This window comes from Tachyglossus aculeatus, chromosome 9 (genome assembly GCF_015852505.1).
Source record: "Tachyglossus aculeatus isolate mTacAcu1 chromosome 9, mTacAcu1.pri, whole genome shotgun sequence".
Classification (NCBI taxonomy): domain Eukaryota; kingdom Metazoa; phylum Chordata; class Mammalia; order Monotremata; family Tachyglossidae; genus Tachyglossus; species Tachyglossus aculeatus.
The window spans coordinates 21,727,058-21,744,367 of NC_052074.1; the positions used below are offsets into that span (position 1 = coordinate 21,727,058).

At 46.2% G+C, this 17,310-nt stretch overlaps 1 protein-coding gene across 2 annotated transcripts; it reads right to left on the reverse strand.

Moving 5' to 3' along the window:
* Positions 1-285: 285 nt before the first annotated feature.
* PBK (PDZ binding kinase) lies at positions 286-16,466 on the reverse strand. Of its 2 annotated transcripts, none has more exons than XM_038751542.1 (8): positions 16,369-16,466; positions 10,669-10,756; positions 9,134-9,227; positions 6,601-6,743; positions 5,757-5,926; positions 4,458-4,587; positions 1,356-1,529; positions 286-706 (listed from the first exon to the last, which is right to left on the reverse strand). In XM_038751542.1, exons 2-8 carry the CDS (start codon positions 10,724-10,726, stop codon positions 510-512), a joined length of 966 nt encoding a protein of 321 aa, XP_038607470.1. In that variant the 5' UTR covers positions 10,727-10,756; positions 16,369-16,466; the 3' UTR covers positions 286-509. The 2 variants fall into 2 exon arrangements, with proteins under 2 accessions (XP_038607470.1, XP_038607469.1); XM_038751541.1 differs by having other exon boundaries at positions 498-706; positions 10,669-10,776.
* Positions 16,467-17,310: the final 844 nt, after the last annotated feature.

Here is a 17,310-nt window from a genome sequence, read left to right on the forward strand (position 1 = left end):
TCAGCTGGGGTGTGACACTGGGAGCAAATATTCAGGCTTTTGACACTTTTTACCATGGCACACACTTTATAAATACTTATGTATTTATGTGCCTGTGGGCTTCTAAGTGTGCCATCAATGGGCAGACTTTAAATCTGAGGGGGAAATGGAACTATGGTCTCCTTGCCCCTTCTAAACCTGACACCTTCTTCCTCCTGCCTGTTGTGTCAGAGAGAATGTTTCTGAATGAATAGGACTTGGGAATTTTGCTTTATGGTGGTGATCAATAAGCATATTCTGGCTAGGAATGGTAAAAGATTTTAATACTTAACAAGTACAAACATGAATAAAAACAAAGACAAACATTTTCTGGACTGAGTTCCAGTGTAAGTTTACAGTAACCTTAATTTAGTGGAAAGTTTTATAGGAAAACTACCTAATACTAGTTAACAGTAGCTGCCTTGGTCTTCAAGGTTATTAGAGGACTGTTAAAAATGAAAGATAGCATGGACATAGAGAAGATGGAGTGATTACTGTATGTCTTCTAAAGCCTGAACAATTTGTGCAGCTGAAGGACGCTCTTTTGGATCCTCGTTTGTACAGACAGAAAACAGTTCTATCACCATCTGGTATGAGTCGTCCAGTTCGTCCATATTGAGGGCTGGCCTGGTTCCCAAAGCCTCGTAATATGCCTCGTCATCGAAGTCATCTTCATCAAACGTTTTATCTAATCAAAATTGGGGTCAGATTTAAGTCAGCACAGCAACTGAACCAAAATTGGAGGAGTTCTGGTCATAAGTAGTACAATCAGAAAGTCAGTCAAGTGCCAGGTAAAAGCAGTGTGACGACACTACGGCATCAACTGGCTATGCATTTGGCCACTAGAAAGTCAATATAGTTGGTTCAGTCGATCACTTTCCTCATAGATTTGGAAAATGGAGGTCATTCTGGCTGGCAAGGGAAACCTTGGCAGTAGAGGAGACTAAAAAGGAGCTAATCACTGGAAGAATATATGCTCCCTCTGACTTGCTCAAGCAAAGAGCACCTTTCTGTTAAGCCCACTAAATCAACTGGTGGTTTATCCATAGGCCTTACTACTGAGACTTCAAGGAAAAGTAATACTCAATAAATACCACTGATTAATTGAAAATATGTTACTTTTTCTTTCCATGGTCAACTGCTTACCCTTCAATGATAGCTACAAATTTATCCACCTAGCCATCTATATATCACATCATTTTCCATGAATCTTGAAAAGACTAAAAGCAAAACAACTGTTCGGTATAAGTAGTCTATCGCTAAAAGAACACCTAATTTTTTAGACTTTTCCCTCTATCTGAAACAATGAATAGAATCAAAAAAGCATATTTTCATACCCTCATCATCGTCGTCCTCTGGCAGATTGATATGTGGAATGGATAGTGTCATCATCTCCCAGAGAGTTAGCCCAAAGGCAAAGATGTCTGCTTTATCAGTGATAATACCATCTTCCAGAGCCTCCTTGGGCTTCCATGGCTCAGTGCCAATGTAATGTACATTAAGGTCACTCACTAAAAAGGGGAGAGAAAAACCTTGAATTACTTCAAATTAATCTGCTTTGCTTAAATGTGAAATTTCAGCAGTTGCTCAGGTGTTTTACCTGTGAAATATGGGTTCCAAGTGGCTAACAAGATGCTCCTGTAATGTGTGTGAGGTCTTCCTCTGACAATAAACCAGAAACTCAGACCTCTTCATAGAGGAAATGAATTTCATTTGCAAACCTAAAGGTAAATCAGTTTAAGGGCTGTCTTCACTCACCCTAAGATTCGCCCAAGCGGGGGTCAGCAACTCTGGCTCTTCTTGGAACGAAAGTGGCTCCCCCCAGCCATTGGATATGATGGGGAGCGACTCGAGGCTATTCAAAAGTGGGGGAAGGTGGGGGGCAGGAGGTAGGAAGACACCCTAGGGAGGTGCTGGAGATCCAGGGCTCGCAGCAACCCCAGGGGAGGTGACAACCGGAGTCTGGCCCAGCTCAAGAGGAAGCAGTGGCCAGCAGGGTCGGCCCCCAGGAGACCCATCCACAGCCCGGCTCCTGGCTCCTTTCAGTGGCCACTGTTGCCGTCCCAGCCTCATCCTTGCAAGGGTGCCAGCGGGCAGGCAGTTGGCACCCTCCTCCTCTTCTTCCTCCTCTTTGTCCCCATGGGCCAAGGCTGCAGGACGCCTTTGCCAGGAGTCACTTTCTGTTGCAAAGCTGAGTTCTGTCCAGCTGGACATTGCCCCGCGGGAATTGTCCATCCAGATGCTGTTTCCTGCAGCTCCTCCCAAGGGGACACTCTAATAATAATAATAATTCTGGTATCTGTTAGCCCATACTGTGTTCCACGCACTGTCTTAATCCCCATTTACAGATGAGGTAATTGAGGCACAGAGGAGTGAAGTGACTTTCCCAAGGCCACACAGCAGACAAGCGGCAGAATTATGACTAGAACTCATGACCTTCCGATTCCCAGGCTCGTTCTCTATCCACTAGACCATACTGCTTCCCTTATAGTTTGTATTTGACTTGCTTATATACCTCTTTTTACCAATTTAGCAAAATCTAATGCAGTAGAATTTCAGAAATAATGATTACATCACCACTCCTATGAGCATTTCTATCCAGGAAAGCAATTGCAAGTTCTCACCCAATCACCTGCTTTGAAGTTTCACACTTTACTATCTGATAGAGGGAGGCAACCCTTTGCTAAAGGGAGGCACCCCTTAGCTAGAGGGAGGTGCCTTCTTTAAAACAAATTCTTTTTTGATCGTCTAAACTGATAACCCCAGCCCCCTAGGGGTTTTCTTACTCCCAATAAGGCCCTAAAGTAAAGTTGGCTAGGTTTCCTACCCCCATGCCTTAGTTGCAGATTTCCTGCAACTAACTGGGTGACTGACTTCAAGAAGCCAGAATTAAAACACCAGACCAATAAGATGACTCTCAACCTGTGGAGCTAACCAAATTCAGTTAGGAATTTCTCTTCACAATTCACAACATACATTTTTCACAACACTGGCCAGGTTATTCAAGCAAAACTCATTCTACACACTTTGACACAGCCAATCCCTCCTATCAAATGGTGTGTCAATTTCCACCCCCCAGGACAGATGCCTAAATCTTTCTTCGATATCCTCACTCCTTCCTGAGACAGGGATTCCCCCCCCATCTATAGTCACTCCTCCATTATTTCTTAAGAGATAACCCTTTGGGCCTTTCACATTTCCTTCAAGCTTTTCTCTCTTCCATCCTTACAACCTTTCCTCACCCACATCCATAAACATAATCTCTCTGAGGCATCACCTCAAATCTCAACTCTCTGGCCTTCCCAAAACATCCTCCATTCTGCATACACAAGCACAAGGGGAACCTTAATTCCAACACATTCATGCAATCTTTTCAACTCTCAGTTTAGGTTCACATCCCAGTCTGCTCTGGCCTTGGGTCCAGAGAGGCAGTGTTACCCTTCTCTCCTATGACCACCCTTCTCTCCCCAACTTCAAGGGAGCCTCTGGTGAGGAAGGGCTCAGTGATCCAGTGGATGGGGTTAGTTTTCAGGAGGGAGAGGGATGCATTCAGGAATGGCTCCTTGCTTTTAAGAGGTCCATAAGGTCCAGGATGTTCCAGATATCCAGATGGGCCCGACAAAAAGGGAAGAGGATGAATGGGATTGCTTCCCTTTGGAAAAACAGACCTTTTAGTCCAGGGAGGCGTGGAAGGGGAGCTTTTGGCTGAAGGCGTAGAACTGACAGGGAGAGGCTGGGCCCGGGGAATCTACATATAATTTGGGTGGGGGTGGCGAGACTGCCCACCCTGGTTAACTCACAACCACAGCTCCGTGGAGAAGCAGCCCTGAATTTCACTGTTTGGGAAAATCCCAAGTGCTCCAAGCCCTAGTTGGGATGACAGTTCTCAGAGAACTTGGAGCCTTTAGCACATGTCCCCACCCTCACACTCCGAGGCCTGGCACTAGGATTTGGGGGACCCCGACAGGAGCCTCCCAGGGGCCTTTCTCCACCACTGCTTGGCTGCAGATATGCAAGACAGAATACTGCTTTTCCTCTTTGGCTACTTAAATGTCTGGGTGGCCATTCCCAGTGTCAGTGACATTTCAGCCCTCTGCTGATTCCAGGTAACCACAGAACATTTCAACAGTTGCTTGGGGGCCTGGGTGAGTTAGCTTGATCTGGCTCTCCTATGGCCTGGGCAGGATCTCTCTGGGTGAGCTACTGGGCCAGAAGCAGACTACTGGCCTGTGGAAGGCTTGAACAGAGCCTCTAACAACTAGGTAGGAACCAAAGAGGCTCAGCTGCTGCTTCCCCAGAGATTATCAGTAGTAGAGGCTCGTCATTATACCCATCCCCTGACCCTGGAAGAAAATTCAATCATCACCCTTTCCCACCCCGTCCCCCGCCAAATTCTCTGGCCAGGAACATCACACTGCTTTGTGAACAGTGTCACTTACCAGTAAGATTTTCATCCAGGGGCAAGGAGACACCCACGTCACAAATCTTAACTGCTTCAAAATCTCCTTTAATTACAACATTTGAAGATTTGATGTCTCCATGAAGCAGTTTCTTTTCATTGTGCAGATACTAGATGACAGACCAAGAAGAAGTGGCTCACACATGCAGAGAAACGCAGTAAAAATAAAACCACAACAAAAATATGAATTATGTCGCTCCTTTTAATGGTCAACTTCTGATGATGTTGATCATCAACTCAGTGTGTGTGAGCTGGAAATGCACCCAGCTCTCCGAAAATGCAGGACCTCACGTTAAGGAAAACTCACACTGTGGTGCTTAACCCTTGTCCAGTGCAGCAACTTTTCTTCTGACATCACAACACAGACGTGTGATGGAGACAGAAGAACACTCCCTAATCCTCCTGTCAAGTTCCATCCAAAATGCACAATGAAAACATGGGATTTCAATTTTTCTTGCACTCAAAATTGGATGGAATGATGTTTTGAATACTTTCCATTCACTAGAGCTTTTCCCTTCTGAAAAGGTCAAAGCGCTTTTTGGTTTGTCTAGATTGTAAACGATTTAACTAACGGATAAACAGATAAAAAGAGCTTGGAAAGTACAATTCGGAAGGGGCGGGGGGAGACAGACATCAAAACAAGTAAACAGGCAGCAATATAAATAAATAGTCTTATAGATATATACACATCAAAACAAGTAAACAGGCATTAATATAAATAGAATTATAGAGATAAACATATGTACATTTAAGTGCTGTGAGGTGGGGCAAGGTGCACTACAGGACCACCCACGACAAGGGCCTGGACTGCTGTGAGCCCACTATCAAAGTATTGCTTGTTGCCAATATGGCTTCATTGGACAGGCTCCGTGAGGAGAGTGGACGGCAGCAGCTGTAGGTAACAGTGAGCTAACTGGAGCATCTTCAAGCAGGGAGGGCAGAACCACAGATAAATGTGAAGCCCAACCTCAAATGATGAAGCACGGCGAGATTGTCGGGAGACAAATGCACCGGACGGAGCAGCTTGGCATGCTAGCAGTTGGGATGGGGTAACATTTTTCAAGCTGGGTTTTGGGAAAGAGAGTGATTCTAAAGAGGGAGAATCCAAACACCGCCAGGCACTGCTCCACATCAGTTCAGGAAAGTCCATCTTGACTTGGCACCAATTCTGACTCCTGACTCCCAATCAATCACTCAAATAAAGGTCACCGTTAGTAACCTCTTCAAACATGAAGGACAACTATGTATGAGCTATCACTGAAAAACAAAACGCAAGTACCTTTAAACCTCTGGCCATGTTCAGAGCAACTTTGAGAATTGTGTCTGCTGGGAAAGGATCCCGGCTTTTGGTATTTCTTTCTTCTATTAAGTCATTGAGAGACTTTTCCCCGCCGTATTCCATAGCAAGGCACATGCTACCATCTTGAGCCTCAGTGAAGGCACGGTAACCTTGAAGAGAAAGCAGTCAGGTTCTGAAACTGGGAAGAATAATATTTGTGCATTTTTGGCAAGATTGAAATAGTAAATCTGGAACTGTCCTGAGAGAAAGAAAAACAAGTGGTACTGGTGTTTCAACTGCTGTTTCTTTAAAAACAAATTAAAAAAAAAATAAAAAAGATTCCCACCAAGAAGGGCACAAAAAAAAAGACCAGAGGCCACCAGACAAGATCATGGAACATCCACACTTGGAATACCATGTGGAAGTCTGGTCTCTGCGTCCCTGGAAGGACATAATGGAGCTGGAGTAGATACAGAGAAGGGCAAATAAAATGATCAGAGGAATGGACCAGCTTCTGTATGAGGACAGACCATAAAGATTAGGACTTTTGTCAGAAAAAGACAAAGCAGAGCAAGGACACGATTAAAGTTTAAAAAATCATGAAGAATGTGAACTATGGAGCCATGAATTGTTGTCCCCCAAATCACCAAGACAATGGTGTCTTGGTGATAGTAGTAATAGTAATAGTAGTCATGGATTTTATCACACACCTGCTAAATGTAATTCTCTCCTTTAAGCACTTGAGAAGTTCAACATAAAAGAAACGTTTCCTGCCCACAAGGAGTTTATAACATTTGGCACAAAGTCATAAACCAACAGCTCACGTACCCTTCTTTAAACTTACCTACGATATTGGGATGCTGAAGGCTTTTCAAAATTTTAGCTTCATCATTCAGTCTCTTTTGATAAATACTTTGATAGTGATCATCACATTTAGGATTAATCTTTTTCACAGCCCAGGGAGACTGAGACAAGCCCTTGGGAGATCTAAAAAAAAGCAGAAGAATCTTAAGAAACAAGAGGCAAAGAACGCATAATCAAATAGAGAAAATAATGAAAATTAGACTGGAACTGCGATAAAAGCAATTTTAAAAAGAAATTTCACCAATATTTTGTACTTTTGACATTCAGGTAGAATTTTAAAAATACTTTCAAGCTTACATCTCAGAAATCTTTTTAAGCTGGAAAACTCTGGCAATGGGGTGCTCTTGGTGTCGTCAGATGATTTGGCTCAATTTTTCAGAACTCTTCATTAACAACTAGACATTGCAGGCAGGGAACGTATCCTACCAACTCTGCTGTATTGAACTCTCCAAAGCGCTTAGTACAGTGCTCTGCAGACAGTAAGCACTCAATACCATTGATTGAGACTGACTGAGGGACCACCACTGAGCACTCACTTGAGACAATAATTCCTATTTGAACTACATCGAGGACATGGAGGACAGAGAAAAATTGAGCCCTGGCCTCAAAAAAAGCTTTCAATACAAAGATGGCAATAAGATGGGCAAAATTCATAAAGCATAACACACCTTTATAGGCAAAACATATATAGCATATTTAGGTAATTTCTCTAATCATACACAAGTGGAAGAAGGTGAAATAGGATTGACGCAGCATGGCATAGCGAAAAGAGCACAAAAGCTGGGAGTCAGAGGACTTAGATTCTAATTCCGGCTCTGCCCCTTCCTGGCTGCGTGACCTCTGGCAAGCCACTTAACTCCTCTGTTCCTCAATTTCCTCATCTGCAAAATGGGGGTTAAATTCCTGTTCTTCCTCCTACTCAGACCAAGCCACACGTGGGACAAGGAACTGTGTCCAACCTGATTAAATTGTATCTACAAAACGCTTAGCACAGAGGAAGTGCTTAACAAACGGCACTATTATTAAAGCAAGCAATGCACTTCCAGTTTTGTTCTATAGAAAAAATTAGATGAAAGGAAAGGGATCAGGTTGAGTGGAGAGGAAGCAGAATGGTATGGAAATGTGGGGTGGTTTGTGCAAAGGTTCAGCGGTGTGAGTCAGAGGAAAGGAAGCTTGGAATCATCTAGTTTGTCTGTCTGGAGAAGACATAGTGCATCTTGAGGCCTGAGAGACTGGAAGGTGCCAACTGGTGGAAAACAATGAACTCATGATGAGAATTTAGTTTCAATCCAAAGGATAATCTGAGCATTGAAGATAACAGAAGGGGGGAAGAACGGCATAATAAAGCAATGTGTGGAGAAGATGTCTCTGAGTGATGAAAGAAAAAAAAAAAGGCAGCAGCATCTGAGCTCAGGTGGCTGCCAGGAAGGTAGTCCTGGTTACATAGCTGACAATGGACAGGAGGGAGAAAGGTCTGGTGAGAAAAATAAGATTCACTTTCTCTCTATTAGCAGACTATGTATGTGGAGATGACCTCTGGAAGTGCCATTCACAAACACTGATATAAGGACACGGGAGAGTGTCCGGCCACCCTAAAGGACAATGAGGACAAAGGACAATGACATATGTTGCCAACTTGTACTTCCCAAGCGCTTAGTACAGTGCTCTGCACACAGTAAGCACTCAATAAATATGATTGATTGAGGCAGGAGAAAGAGATTGGTCCCAAGTACAATCGCTTGTTGCACTGCATAACTGCCTCACTACAGATTTCTCCCTCCCCCAATTTCTGAGGAAATAAAAGATGATTTTTGTAAGCAGTGGTAGCCGTGTCTGCTGGGCCAGGGTAGGAAGAGGACACAGGTCAGACCATGCTAACACAGTAGACACAGGTTGGCTTGCGCCAGGGAGGGAGTTTCTTCATTCCAGGAGTAGGAAGAAGAGAAGGAAGGGCTAATCAATTAATTGCATGCCTACTGTATGCAGCACTGGGGAAAAGTGCAATAAAAGAGGCAAGTTCCAAGTGACCTCTTCCCTCTCCCTTTTTTTTCCCTGCAGCCCTCATAGCTAGACTTTTAATTCCCTAGGAAATATCGCCTCTAACCTGTTTTGGGATTGCAAGAATTATGATAAAATGTGGGACAAACGTACAAATATAGTAATCTTCTCAGCAGCGCAAATTGCTATGAAAGGTTCTCACTTCAAGGCAGATACCCAAAATCTTAAGTTAAGGCCAACTCACACTGTAACAAGGACTGCTCCCTTTCATAAAAGAAGGTTACCTTTATTAAGAAATCCAAGGTTCATTATTTGGGACCAATAGTAGATGTACCCACTATGAAATGTGGGAAGGCTGTATTTTAAAATATAATATAAGGAATTTCCCCTTTATTCTAAATTTAAGTTTTATTATTATTACAAGCTTTTCGTACTACTGTGCTACCTTGGGTCTCTATAATGTCACTGAAACAGAGTCCCCAATTAATACACCTTCTTAGAGTTCTTGCACTTACCTTTTCATAAGGTAAACATTTACCCCGGTTCCATAACCAAGCTTTTGCATAAATGGAGAGGCTGGGATAGCTATAGTAGGAGTTGTAAATGATGCTAAAAGTAGGGAAATAAAGACAAAATTAATATTTGAAAATACCATTTAAAGTCTAACTTTAGAGGTGTTTGATTTAAAATGAATTTTTATAGGGCACCTCCAATCCTCAGTCATACACTTTAATTCCAAAAGCAACCAGGAATTTAGGATGCTTTCTGTGTTAATAAAGAACAAATCCCCAAATAACCCCACAAATGATATCACTGAAAATATATTATTCTAAAAATGCAAATCTCTGGACACTAATACATGCACTAAATAATAATAATAATAATAATAATAATAATAATAATAATGGCATTTATTAAGTGCTTACTATGTGCAAAGGAATGTTCTAAGCTCAGTGTAAAGAGCACGGGCTTTGGAGTCAGAGGTCATGGGTTCGAATCCTGACTCCACCACATGTCTGCTGTGTGACCTTGGGCAAGTCACTTAACTTCTCTGAGCCTCAGTTACCTCATCTGTAAAATGGGGATTAAGACTGTGAACCCCACATGGGACAACCTGATCACTTTGTATCCCCCCCAGCGCTTAGAACAGTGCTTTGCACATAGTAAGCACTTAACAAATGCCAACATTATTATTATTATCAGGTTATCCCACAGGGGGCTCAAAGTCTTAATCCCCATTTTACAGATGAGGTAACTGAGGCACAGAGAAGTTAAGTGACTTGCCCAAGGTCACACAGCTGACAAGTGGCAGAGCCGGGATTTGAACCCACGACCTCTGACTCCAAAGCCCGGGCTCTTTCCACTGAGCCACGCTGCTTCTCTAAATGATTCAGTTAGAGCCTAATTTTAATAATAATTATTATTATTTTGGTATTCGTTTTGTATAAGTGCTTACTATGTGCCAGGAACTGTACTAAGAGCTGGTGTGGATACAAGTAAATGAGGTTCCCAGTCCCTCCCCAACATGGGGCTCACAGTCTCAATGCCCATTTTCCAGATGAGGCACAGAGAAGTGACTTGCCCAAGGTCACATAGCAGACAAGTGGCAAAGCCAGGATTAGAACCCATGACCTTCTAGCTCCCAGGCCAATGCTCTATCCACTAGACCGTGCTGCTTCTCTAGTTTATCTGGTGGTGAAAAAAGAAAAAAAGTACTGGATTTTCAAATTTGGCAGTTTATAAAACTGACAAAGTTTCCAGTGCTTTGCACATAGTAAGTGCTTAATAAATGCCATAAAAAAAAAGCCCATAAGAATTTCAAAGAATTGGGTCAACTCTGTGGATACTTTTTTTTAACTAAAGTGATTTCACTGATGTAGCCAAGCAAAGAACAACATTCTGCTGATTGTTTTCCAGCCGTCTAAACACTCTCCGAAGTCACTGAGCAGCTCTTTCCTCTCCCACCCAGCAATGCTACATTTCCCTGCGGTCCATTTGGAAAACACAGCTCTAATTACAGTCGACAGTTCATACTTTGGACACAACTTACCAGATTTCTTCTTCTCGGGCAATTTGCTAGGAGTCTTGAACATGTTCGTTCCTTCCATTGTCAATACTTAACAGTCTTGTATCTTATGCTGGAAAATGTGACAATTTCCTTAAAATATAACAGCGGTGGAAAAAAAAAAAATCCCAACATTCTGTACTTCTAAAGACTCTCAGGTTTCTTAGCAGACTTAAAACTGTGAGCCCACTGTTGGGTGTAGGGACCGTCTCTCTATGTTGCCAACTTGTACTTCCAAAGCGCTTAGTACAGTACTCTGCACACAGTAAGCGCTCAATAAATATGATTAGTGGGCAACAGAATGAGTTCAGCACAACCTTAGTGAGAAGCAGCGTGGCTCAGTGGAAAAAGAGCCCGGGCTTTGGAGTCGGAGGTCACGGGTTCGAATCCCGATTCCGCCACATGTCTGCTGTGTGACACTGGGCGAGTCACTTCACTTCTCTGTGCCTCAGTTACCTTATCTGTAAGATGGGGATTAAAGATTGTGAGCCCCACACGGGACAGCCTAATCACCTTGTATCCACCCCAGCGCTTAGAACGGTGCTTTGCACATAGTAAGCGCTTAACAAATACCAAAATTATTATTATTATTATTTAACCCTTGCTCTACTAGAAGGACTCCAATCTTCTGCAGATGCTTTCCCCACCTTACTCACCGGGTTCAAAGGCAAATTTGGGGTGTTCCTCAGCATCAAGCCCTCAAATACTTCTATTCTGCAAAACTTGGGCTTGGCTCGACTACCTCTCTCTCTCTTGATGTGTAACATGTTCTCTTTTTTCTGTACCACTCAGTGTTTAAAACTGTAAGCAACTCAGAGGAGCACAAGGACCCTCTGGGCTGCCTGCCCACCTATGCCCTAGCCCAGACTGACTATAGTCGAAGCTCCCAGGGGATGGTTTAGACTGTTGGGTAGGGACTGTCTCTATATGTTCCCAACTTGTACTTCCCAAGCGCTTAGTACAGTGCTCTGCACACAGTAAGCGCTCAATAAATACGATTGATGATGATGATGGTTCATCCAAAGGTCACAAACCCTGAAGAGGCACAGTCCGCGGATCTGCCTCTAAACCTGGCTCCGGAGCCCTCCGGTAACCACGTCCACTTGAATTCATTCATTCAATCGTATTTATTGAGCGCTGACTGTGTGCAGAGCACTGGACTAAGCGCTTGGGAAGAACAAGTTGGCAACATCTAGAGACGGTCCCTACCCAACAGTGGGCTCACAGTCTAGAAGGGGGAGACAGAACAATCAATCAATTGTATTTATTGAGCGCTTACGGTGTGCAGAGCGCTGTACTAAGCGCTTGAATGACTGGAAGCATCTGTCTTCCACACTCCCTATCTGTCCCCAAACCCAGCACAGGCTTGGGGACTTTCAAAGTCCATGTAGGCTGGGAACAGGAGGTTGGGGAAGAAGGCAGAGTGCAAATAGCTAGTGTCAATTGGGCCTTGGTATATTGTACTCTCCCAAGCACTTGGTAACAATAATAATAATAATAATGATGGCATTTGTTAAGCACTTACTATGTGCCAAGCACTGTTCTAAGCGCTGGGGAGGTTACAATCAATCAATCGTATTTATTGAGCGCTTACTGTGTGCAGAGCACTGTACTAAGCGCTTGGGAAGTACAAGTCGGCAACGTATAGAGACGGTCCCTACCCAACAGTGGGCTCACAGTCTAGAAGGGGGAGACAGAGAACAAAACCAAACATACTAACAAAATAAAATAAATAGAATAGATATGTACAGGAAAGAGCCCGGGCTTTGGAGTCAGAGGTCATGGGCTCAAATCCCGGCTACACCACTTGTCAGCTGTGTGACTTTGGGCAAGTCACTTCACTTCTCTGGGCCTCAGTTCCCTCATCTGGAAAATGGGGATGAAGACTGTGAGCCCCCCACGTGGGACAACCTGATCACTTTGTAACCTCCCCAGCGCTTAGAACAGTGCTCTGCACATAGTAAGCGCTTAACAAATGCCATTATTATTATTATTTATTATTATAGATAATAATACAGTAATCCTGCGGGGATACGAGTACCCAGACCAGCATGGTGACCAGTTGGACGGAGAAGAAGGGACAGGTTCTGGAAATGATGGGGAGGAAAATCCAGCAGGATTGAGGACAGACTGAATGTGGAGGTTGAAAAGAGAGGGAAGAGTAAAGGTGAGAAGCAGCGTGGCTCAGTGGAAAGAGAACAGGCTTTGGAGCCAGAGGTCATGGGTTCAAATCCCAGCTCCGCCAATTGTCAGCTGTGTGACTTTGGGCAAGTCACTTAACTTCTCTGTGAGCACACTGTTGGGTAGGGACCGTCTCTATATGTTGCCATCTTGTACTTCCCAAGTGCTTAGTACAGTGCTCTGCACACAGTAAGAGCTCAATAAATACGATTGATTCTCTGTGCCTCAGTTATGTCTCAGTTACCTCATCTGTAAAATGGGGATCAAGACTGTGAGCCCCCCGTGGGACAACCTGATCACCCTGTAATCTCCCCAGTGCTTAGAACAGAGCTGCGCACATAGTAAGTGCTTAATAAACGCCATTATTATTATTATTGTCCAATTTGTCAAGACGGTTGAGCAGAAAAGAGGACTTGGCGGAGATGGGGAGGTTGTGTCTCGTTTTACATAGGAAATAACAATGCATTCCTAAAATCCAAAAGGCTGACCAAAACCACATAAACATAGTAACAAATGCTACTTACATGATTAAAAAGCAATGTAACTTTATACCAATAAGATTTTAATACCAATAAGATTTTAATACAATCTTACGTATACAGATGAAGTCTCCCAAGTGGTATGTTTCACAGCTCATTCAGCCTACAGGCACCTGGCGCTAACGTAGTAGCAACTGCACACAGCAAGCGCTCAATAACCCGTTGTTGGGTCGGGGTGGCCTCTGTTGCCGAATTGTACTTTCCAAGCGCTTAGTACAGTGCTCTGCACACAGTGAGTGCTCAATAAATACAATCTCCCCCTCCGCAACCCCCCCGCCCTACCTCTTTCCCTCCCCACAGCACCTGTATATATGTTTGTACAGATTTATTACTCTATTTAATTTACTCGTACATATTCACTATTCTATTTATTTTGTCAATGATGTGCATCTAGCTTTACTTCTATTTATTCTGATGACTTGACACCTGACCACATGTTTTGTTTTGTTGTCTGTCTCCCCCTTCTAGACTGTGAGCCCGTTGTTGGGTAGGGACCGACTCTATATGTTGCCTACTTGTACTTCCCAAGTGCTTAGTACAGTGCTCTGCACAGTAAGTGCTCAATAAATACGATTGAATGAATGAATCAATGAACGAGTGCATGAATGAATGAATAAATACGACTGAATGAATATGACTGCAGGCATGAATGAATAAATACGATTGATTGAATGAACATATAAACCGTATTTATTGAGCGCTTACTTTGTGCAGAGCACTGGACTAAGCGCTTGGGAAGCACAAACGCATCTGTGTGACTTTGGGCAGGTCACTTCTCTGGGCCTCAGTTCCCTCATCTGTAAAATGGGAATTAAGACTGGGAGCCCCACGTGGGACAACCTTGACTACCTTGTATCCCCCCAGCGCTTCTCTTCCTCCCTTCAAAGCCCTACTGAGAGCTCACCTCCTCCAGGAGGCCTTCCTACACTGGGCCCCCTCCTTCCTCTCCCCCTCCCCATCCTGCCTCCTTCCCCTACCCACAGCACCTGGATATATGTTTGTACAGATTTATTACTCTATTTTAATTTTACTTGTACATATTTACTGTTCTATTTATTTTATTCTGTTAATATGTGTTGTTTTGTTGTCTGTCTCCCCCTTCTAGACTGTGAGCCCGCTATTGGGTAGGGACCGTCTCTATATGCTACCACCATGGACTTCCCAAGCGCTTAGTCCAGTGCGCTGCACACAGTAAGCGCTCAATAAATACGATTGAATGAATGACCAGTGCTTGCACATAGTAAGCCCTTAACAAATACCAACATTATTATTATTATTATTATTACAAATCGGCAACAGAGACGGTCCCTACCCAGCAACATTATTATTATTATTATTATTACAAATCGGCAACAGATAGAGACGGTCCCTACCCAACAACGGGCTCACAGTTTAGTAGGGGGAGACAGACAACAAAACGGATATCTTCGATCAATTGGCAGTGTGTGCTGAGCACTAGCTCTCTTCCTCCCTTCAAGGCCCTACTGAGAGCTCACCTCCTCCAGGAGGCCTTCCCAGACTGAGCCCCTTCCTTCCTCTCCCCCTCGTCCCCCTCTCCATCTCCCCATCTTACCTCCTTCCCTTCCCCACAGCACCTGTATATATGTATGTCCATATTTATTACTCCATTTATTTATTTTACTTGTACATATCTATTCTATTTATTTTATTTTGTTAGTATGTTTGGTTTTGTTCTCTGTCTCCCCCTTTTAAACTGTGAACCCACTGTTGGGTAGAGACTGTCTCTATATGTTGCCAACTTGGACTTCCCAAGCGCTTAGTACAGTGCTCTGCACACAGCAAGCGCTCAATAAATACGATTGATTGATTGATTGATGGTGCTAAGCACTTGGGAGCGTAGATGAGCATTAGACGAGCGGAGGGGCGCCCCCTAGAGGTTACCCTCGGTGCCGCCCCCCGCGGATGGGTCGAGGGGCGCCCCCTAGAGGCCGCCCTCGGCGCCGCCCGCGGCCGGAACGAAGGGCGCCCCCTAGAGGCCGCCCTCGGTGCCGCCCCCAGCAACCGGGGCGAAGGGCGCCCCCTAGAGGCTGCCCTCGGTGCCACCCCCGCGGACGGGGAGAGGGGCGCCCCCTAAAGGCTGCCCTCGATGCCACCCCCGCGGCCGGGGAGAGGGGCGCCCCCTAGAGGCCGCCCTCGGTGCCGCCCCCATAGACGGCGCGTGGGGGCGCCCCCTAGTGGCCGCCCTCGGTGCCGCCCCCGCAACCGGGGCGAAGGGCGCCCCCTAGAGGCTGCCCTCGGTGCCGCCCCCCAGAGGCTGCCCTCGGTGCCGCCCCCGCGGACGGGAAGAGGGGCGCCCCCTAGAGGCCGCCCTCGGTGTCGCTCCCCGCGGCCGGGGCGAGGGGCGCCCCGTAGAGGCTGCCCTCGGTGCCGCCCCCCGCGGACGGGAAGAGGGGCGCCCCCTAGAGGCCGCCCTCGGTGTCGCTCCCCGCGGCCGGGGCGAGGGGCGCCCCCTAGAGGCTGCCCTCGGTACCGCCCCCCCGCAGCCGGGGCGAAGGGCGCCCCCTAGAGGCCGCCCTCGGTGCCGCCCCCCGCGGACGAGAGAGGGGCGCCCCCTAGAGGCTGCCCTCGATGCCACCCCGGCGGCCGGGGCCTGGGGCGCCCCCTAGAGGCCGCCATCGGTGCCGCCCCCCGCGGCCGGGACGTTTCGTTCTCTGTCTCCCCCTTTTAGACTGTGAGCCCACTGTTGGGTAGGGACCGTCTCTCTGTGTTGCCAACTTGTACTTCCCCAGCGCTTAGTACAGCGCCCTGCACACAGTAAGCGCTCAAAAAATACGATTGATTGAAGGGCGCCCCCTAAAGGCTGCCCTCGGTGCCGCCCCCGCGGCCGGGTCGAGGGGCGCCCCCTAGAGGCTGCCCTCTGCGCCTCCCCTTCGGGTCCCTTCGGCCCCCGTCCCGGGCCGCTGCCGCCCCCAGACGTCCCCGTCCGGCCGGGCCCCCCGGTTACCTGCTCGGCACCAGCACCGGCCTCGGAACCGGCTGCCCACCGCTCCGCAGGCCGTTGCGATTCAAACGGCGCGGCCCCGGCACGGGACCGGCTCGCCCTACGGGCTGCCGCAACGGACAAAATCAAACGCGTTCGCGCCCGTGCGCCGTCGGCCCGGGCGGGGGGGCGCGCGCGACTCACCCTACGGGCTGCCGCAGCGGACAAAACCAAACGCGTTCGCGTCGGCGGGGCCTCCCGCGCGCCCTCTATCGGCCGCCGCGGGCGCGGCGTCTCGAAAAGACGGCCAAGGGAGGAGAAGGAAAAAATAGGATTTCCCAGCATTTTTGATTTTAAGACAGAAAACGTAGTACTTGTAAAAACTGACGCACGGATCTGGGAGTCCGAAGGTCATGGGTCTTACCTCCTTCCCTTCCTCACAGCACCTGTATATATGTATATATGTTTGTACATATTTGTTACTCTATTTATTTATTTTACTTGTACGTATCTATTCTATTTTATTTTGTTAGTATGTTTGGTTTTGTTCTCTGTCTCCCCCTTTTAGACTGTGAGCCCGCTTTTAGACTGTGAGCCCACCTTTTAGACTGTGAGCCCCCTGTTGGGTAGGGACTCTCTCTAGATGTTGCCAATTTGTACTCCCCAAGCGCTTAGTACAGTGCTCTGCACATAGTAAGCGCTCAATAAATACGATTGATGATGATGACTGTCTCTATGTGTTGCCAACTTGGACTTCCCAAGCGCTTAGTACAGTGCTCTGGACACAGTAAGCACTCAATAAATATGATTGATGATGATGATGGGTTCTAATTCCGACCCCACCACGTGTCCGCTGTGCGGCCTTGGGTAAATCACCTCACTGCTCTGGCCCTCAGTTACCTCATCTGGAAAGTGAGGATTAAGCAGGACAGGGATTTTGCCCAACTCGATTTGCTTGTACCCACC

Excerpts from the sequence above, each read along its gene's own strand:
- PBK (XM_038751542.1), bottom strand. The coding sequence starts at position 10,726 with ATGGAAGGAACGAACATGTTCAAGACTCCTAGCAAATTGCCCGAGAAG. Across the intron at positions 9,228-10,668 it reads GCCCGAGAAGAAGAAATCTG|CATCATTTACAACTCCTACT; the intron begins GTAAGTTGTGTC and ends CCCTACTTTTAG. Across the intron at positions 6,744-9,133 it reads AATGTTTACCTTATGAAAAG|ATCTCCCAAGGGCTTGTCTC; the intron begins GTAAGTGCAAGA and ends GCTTTTTTTTAG.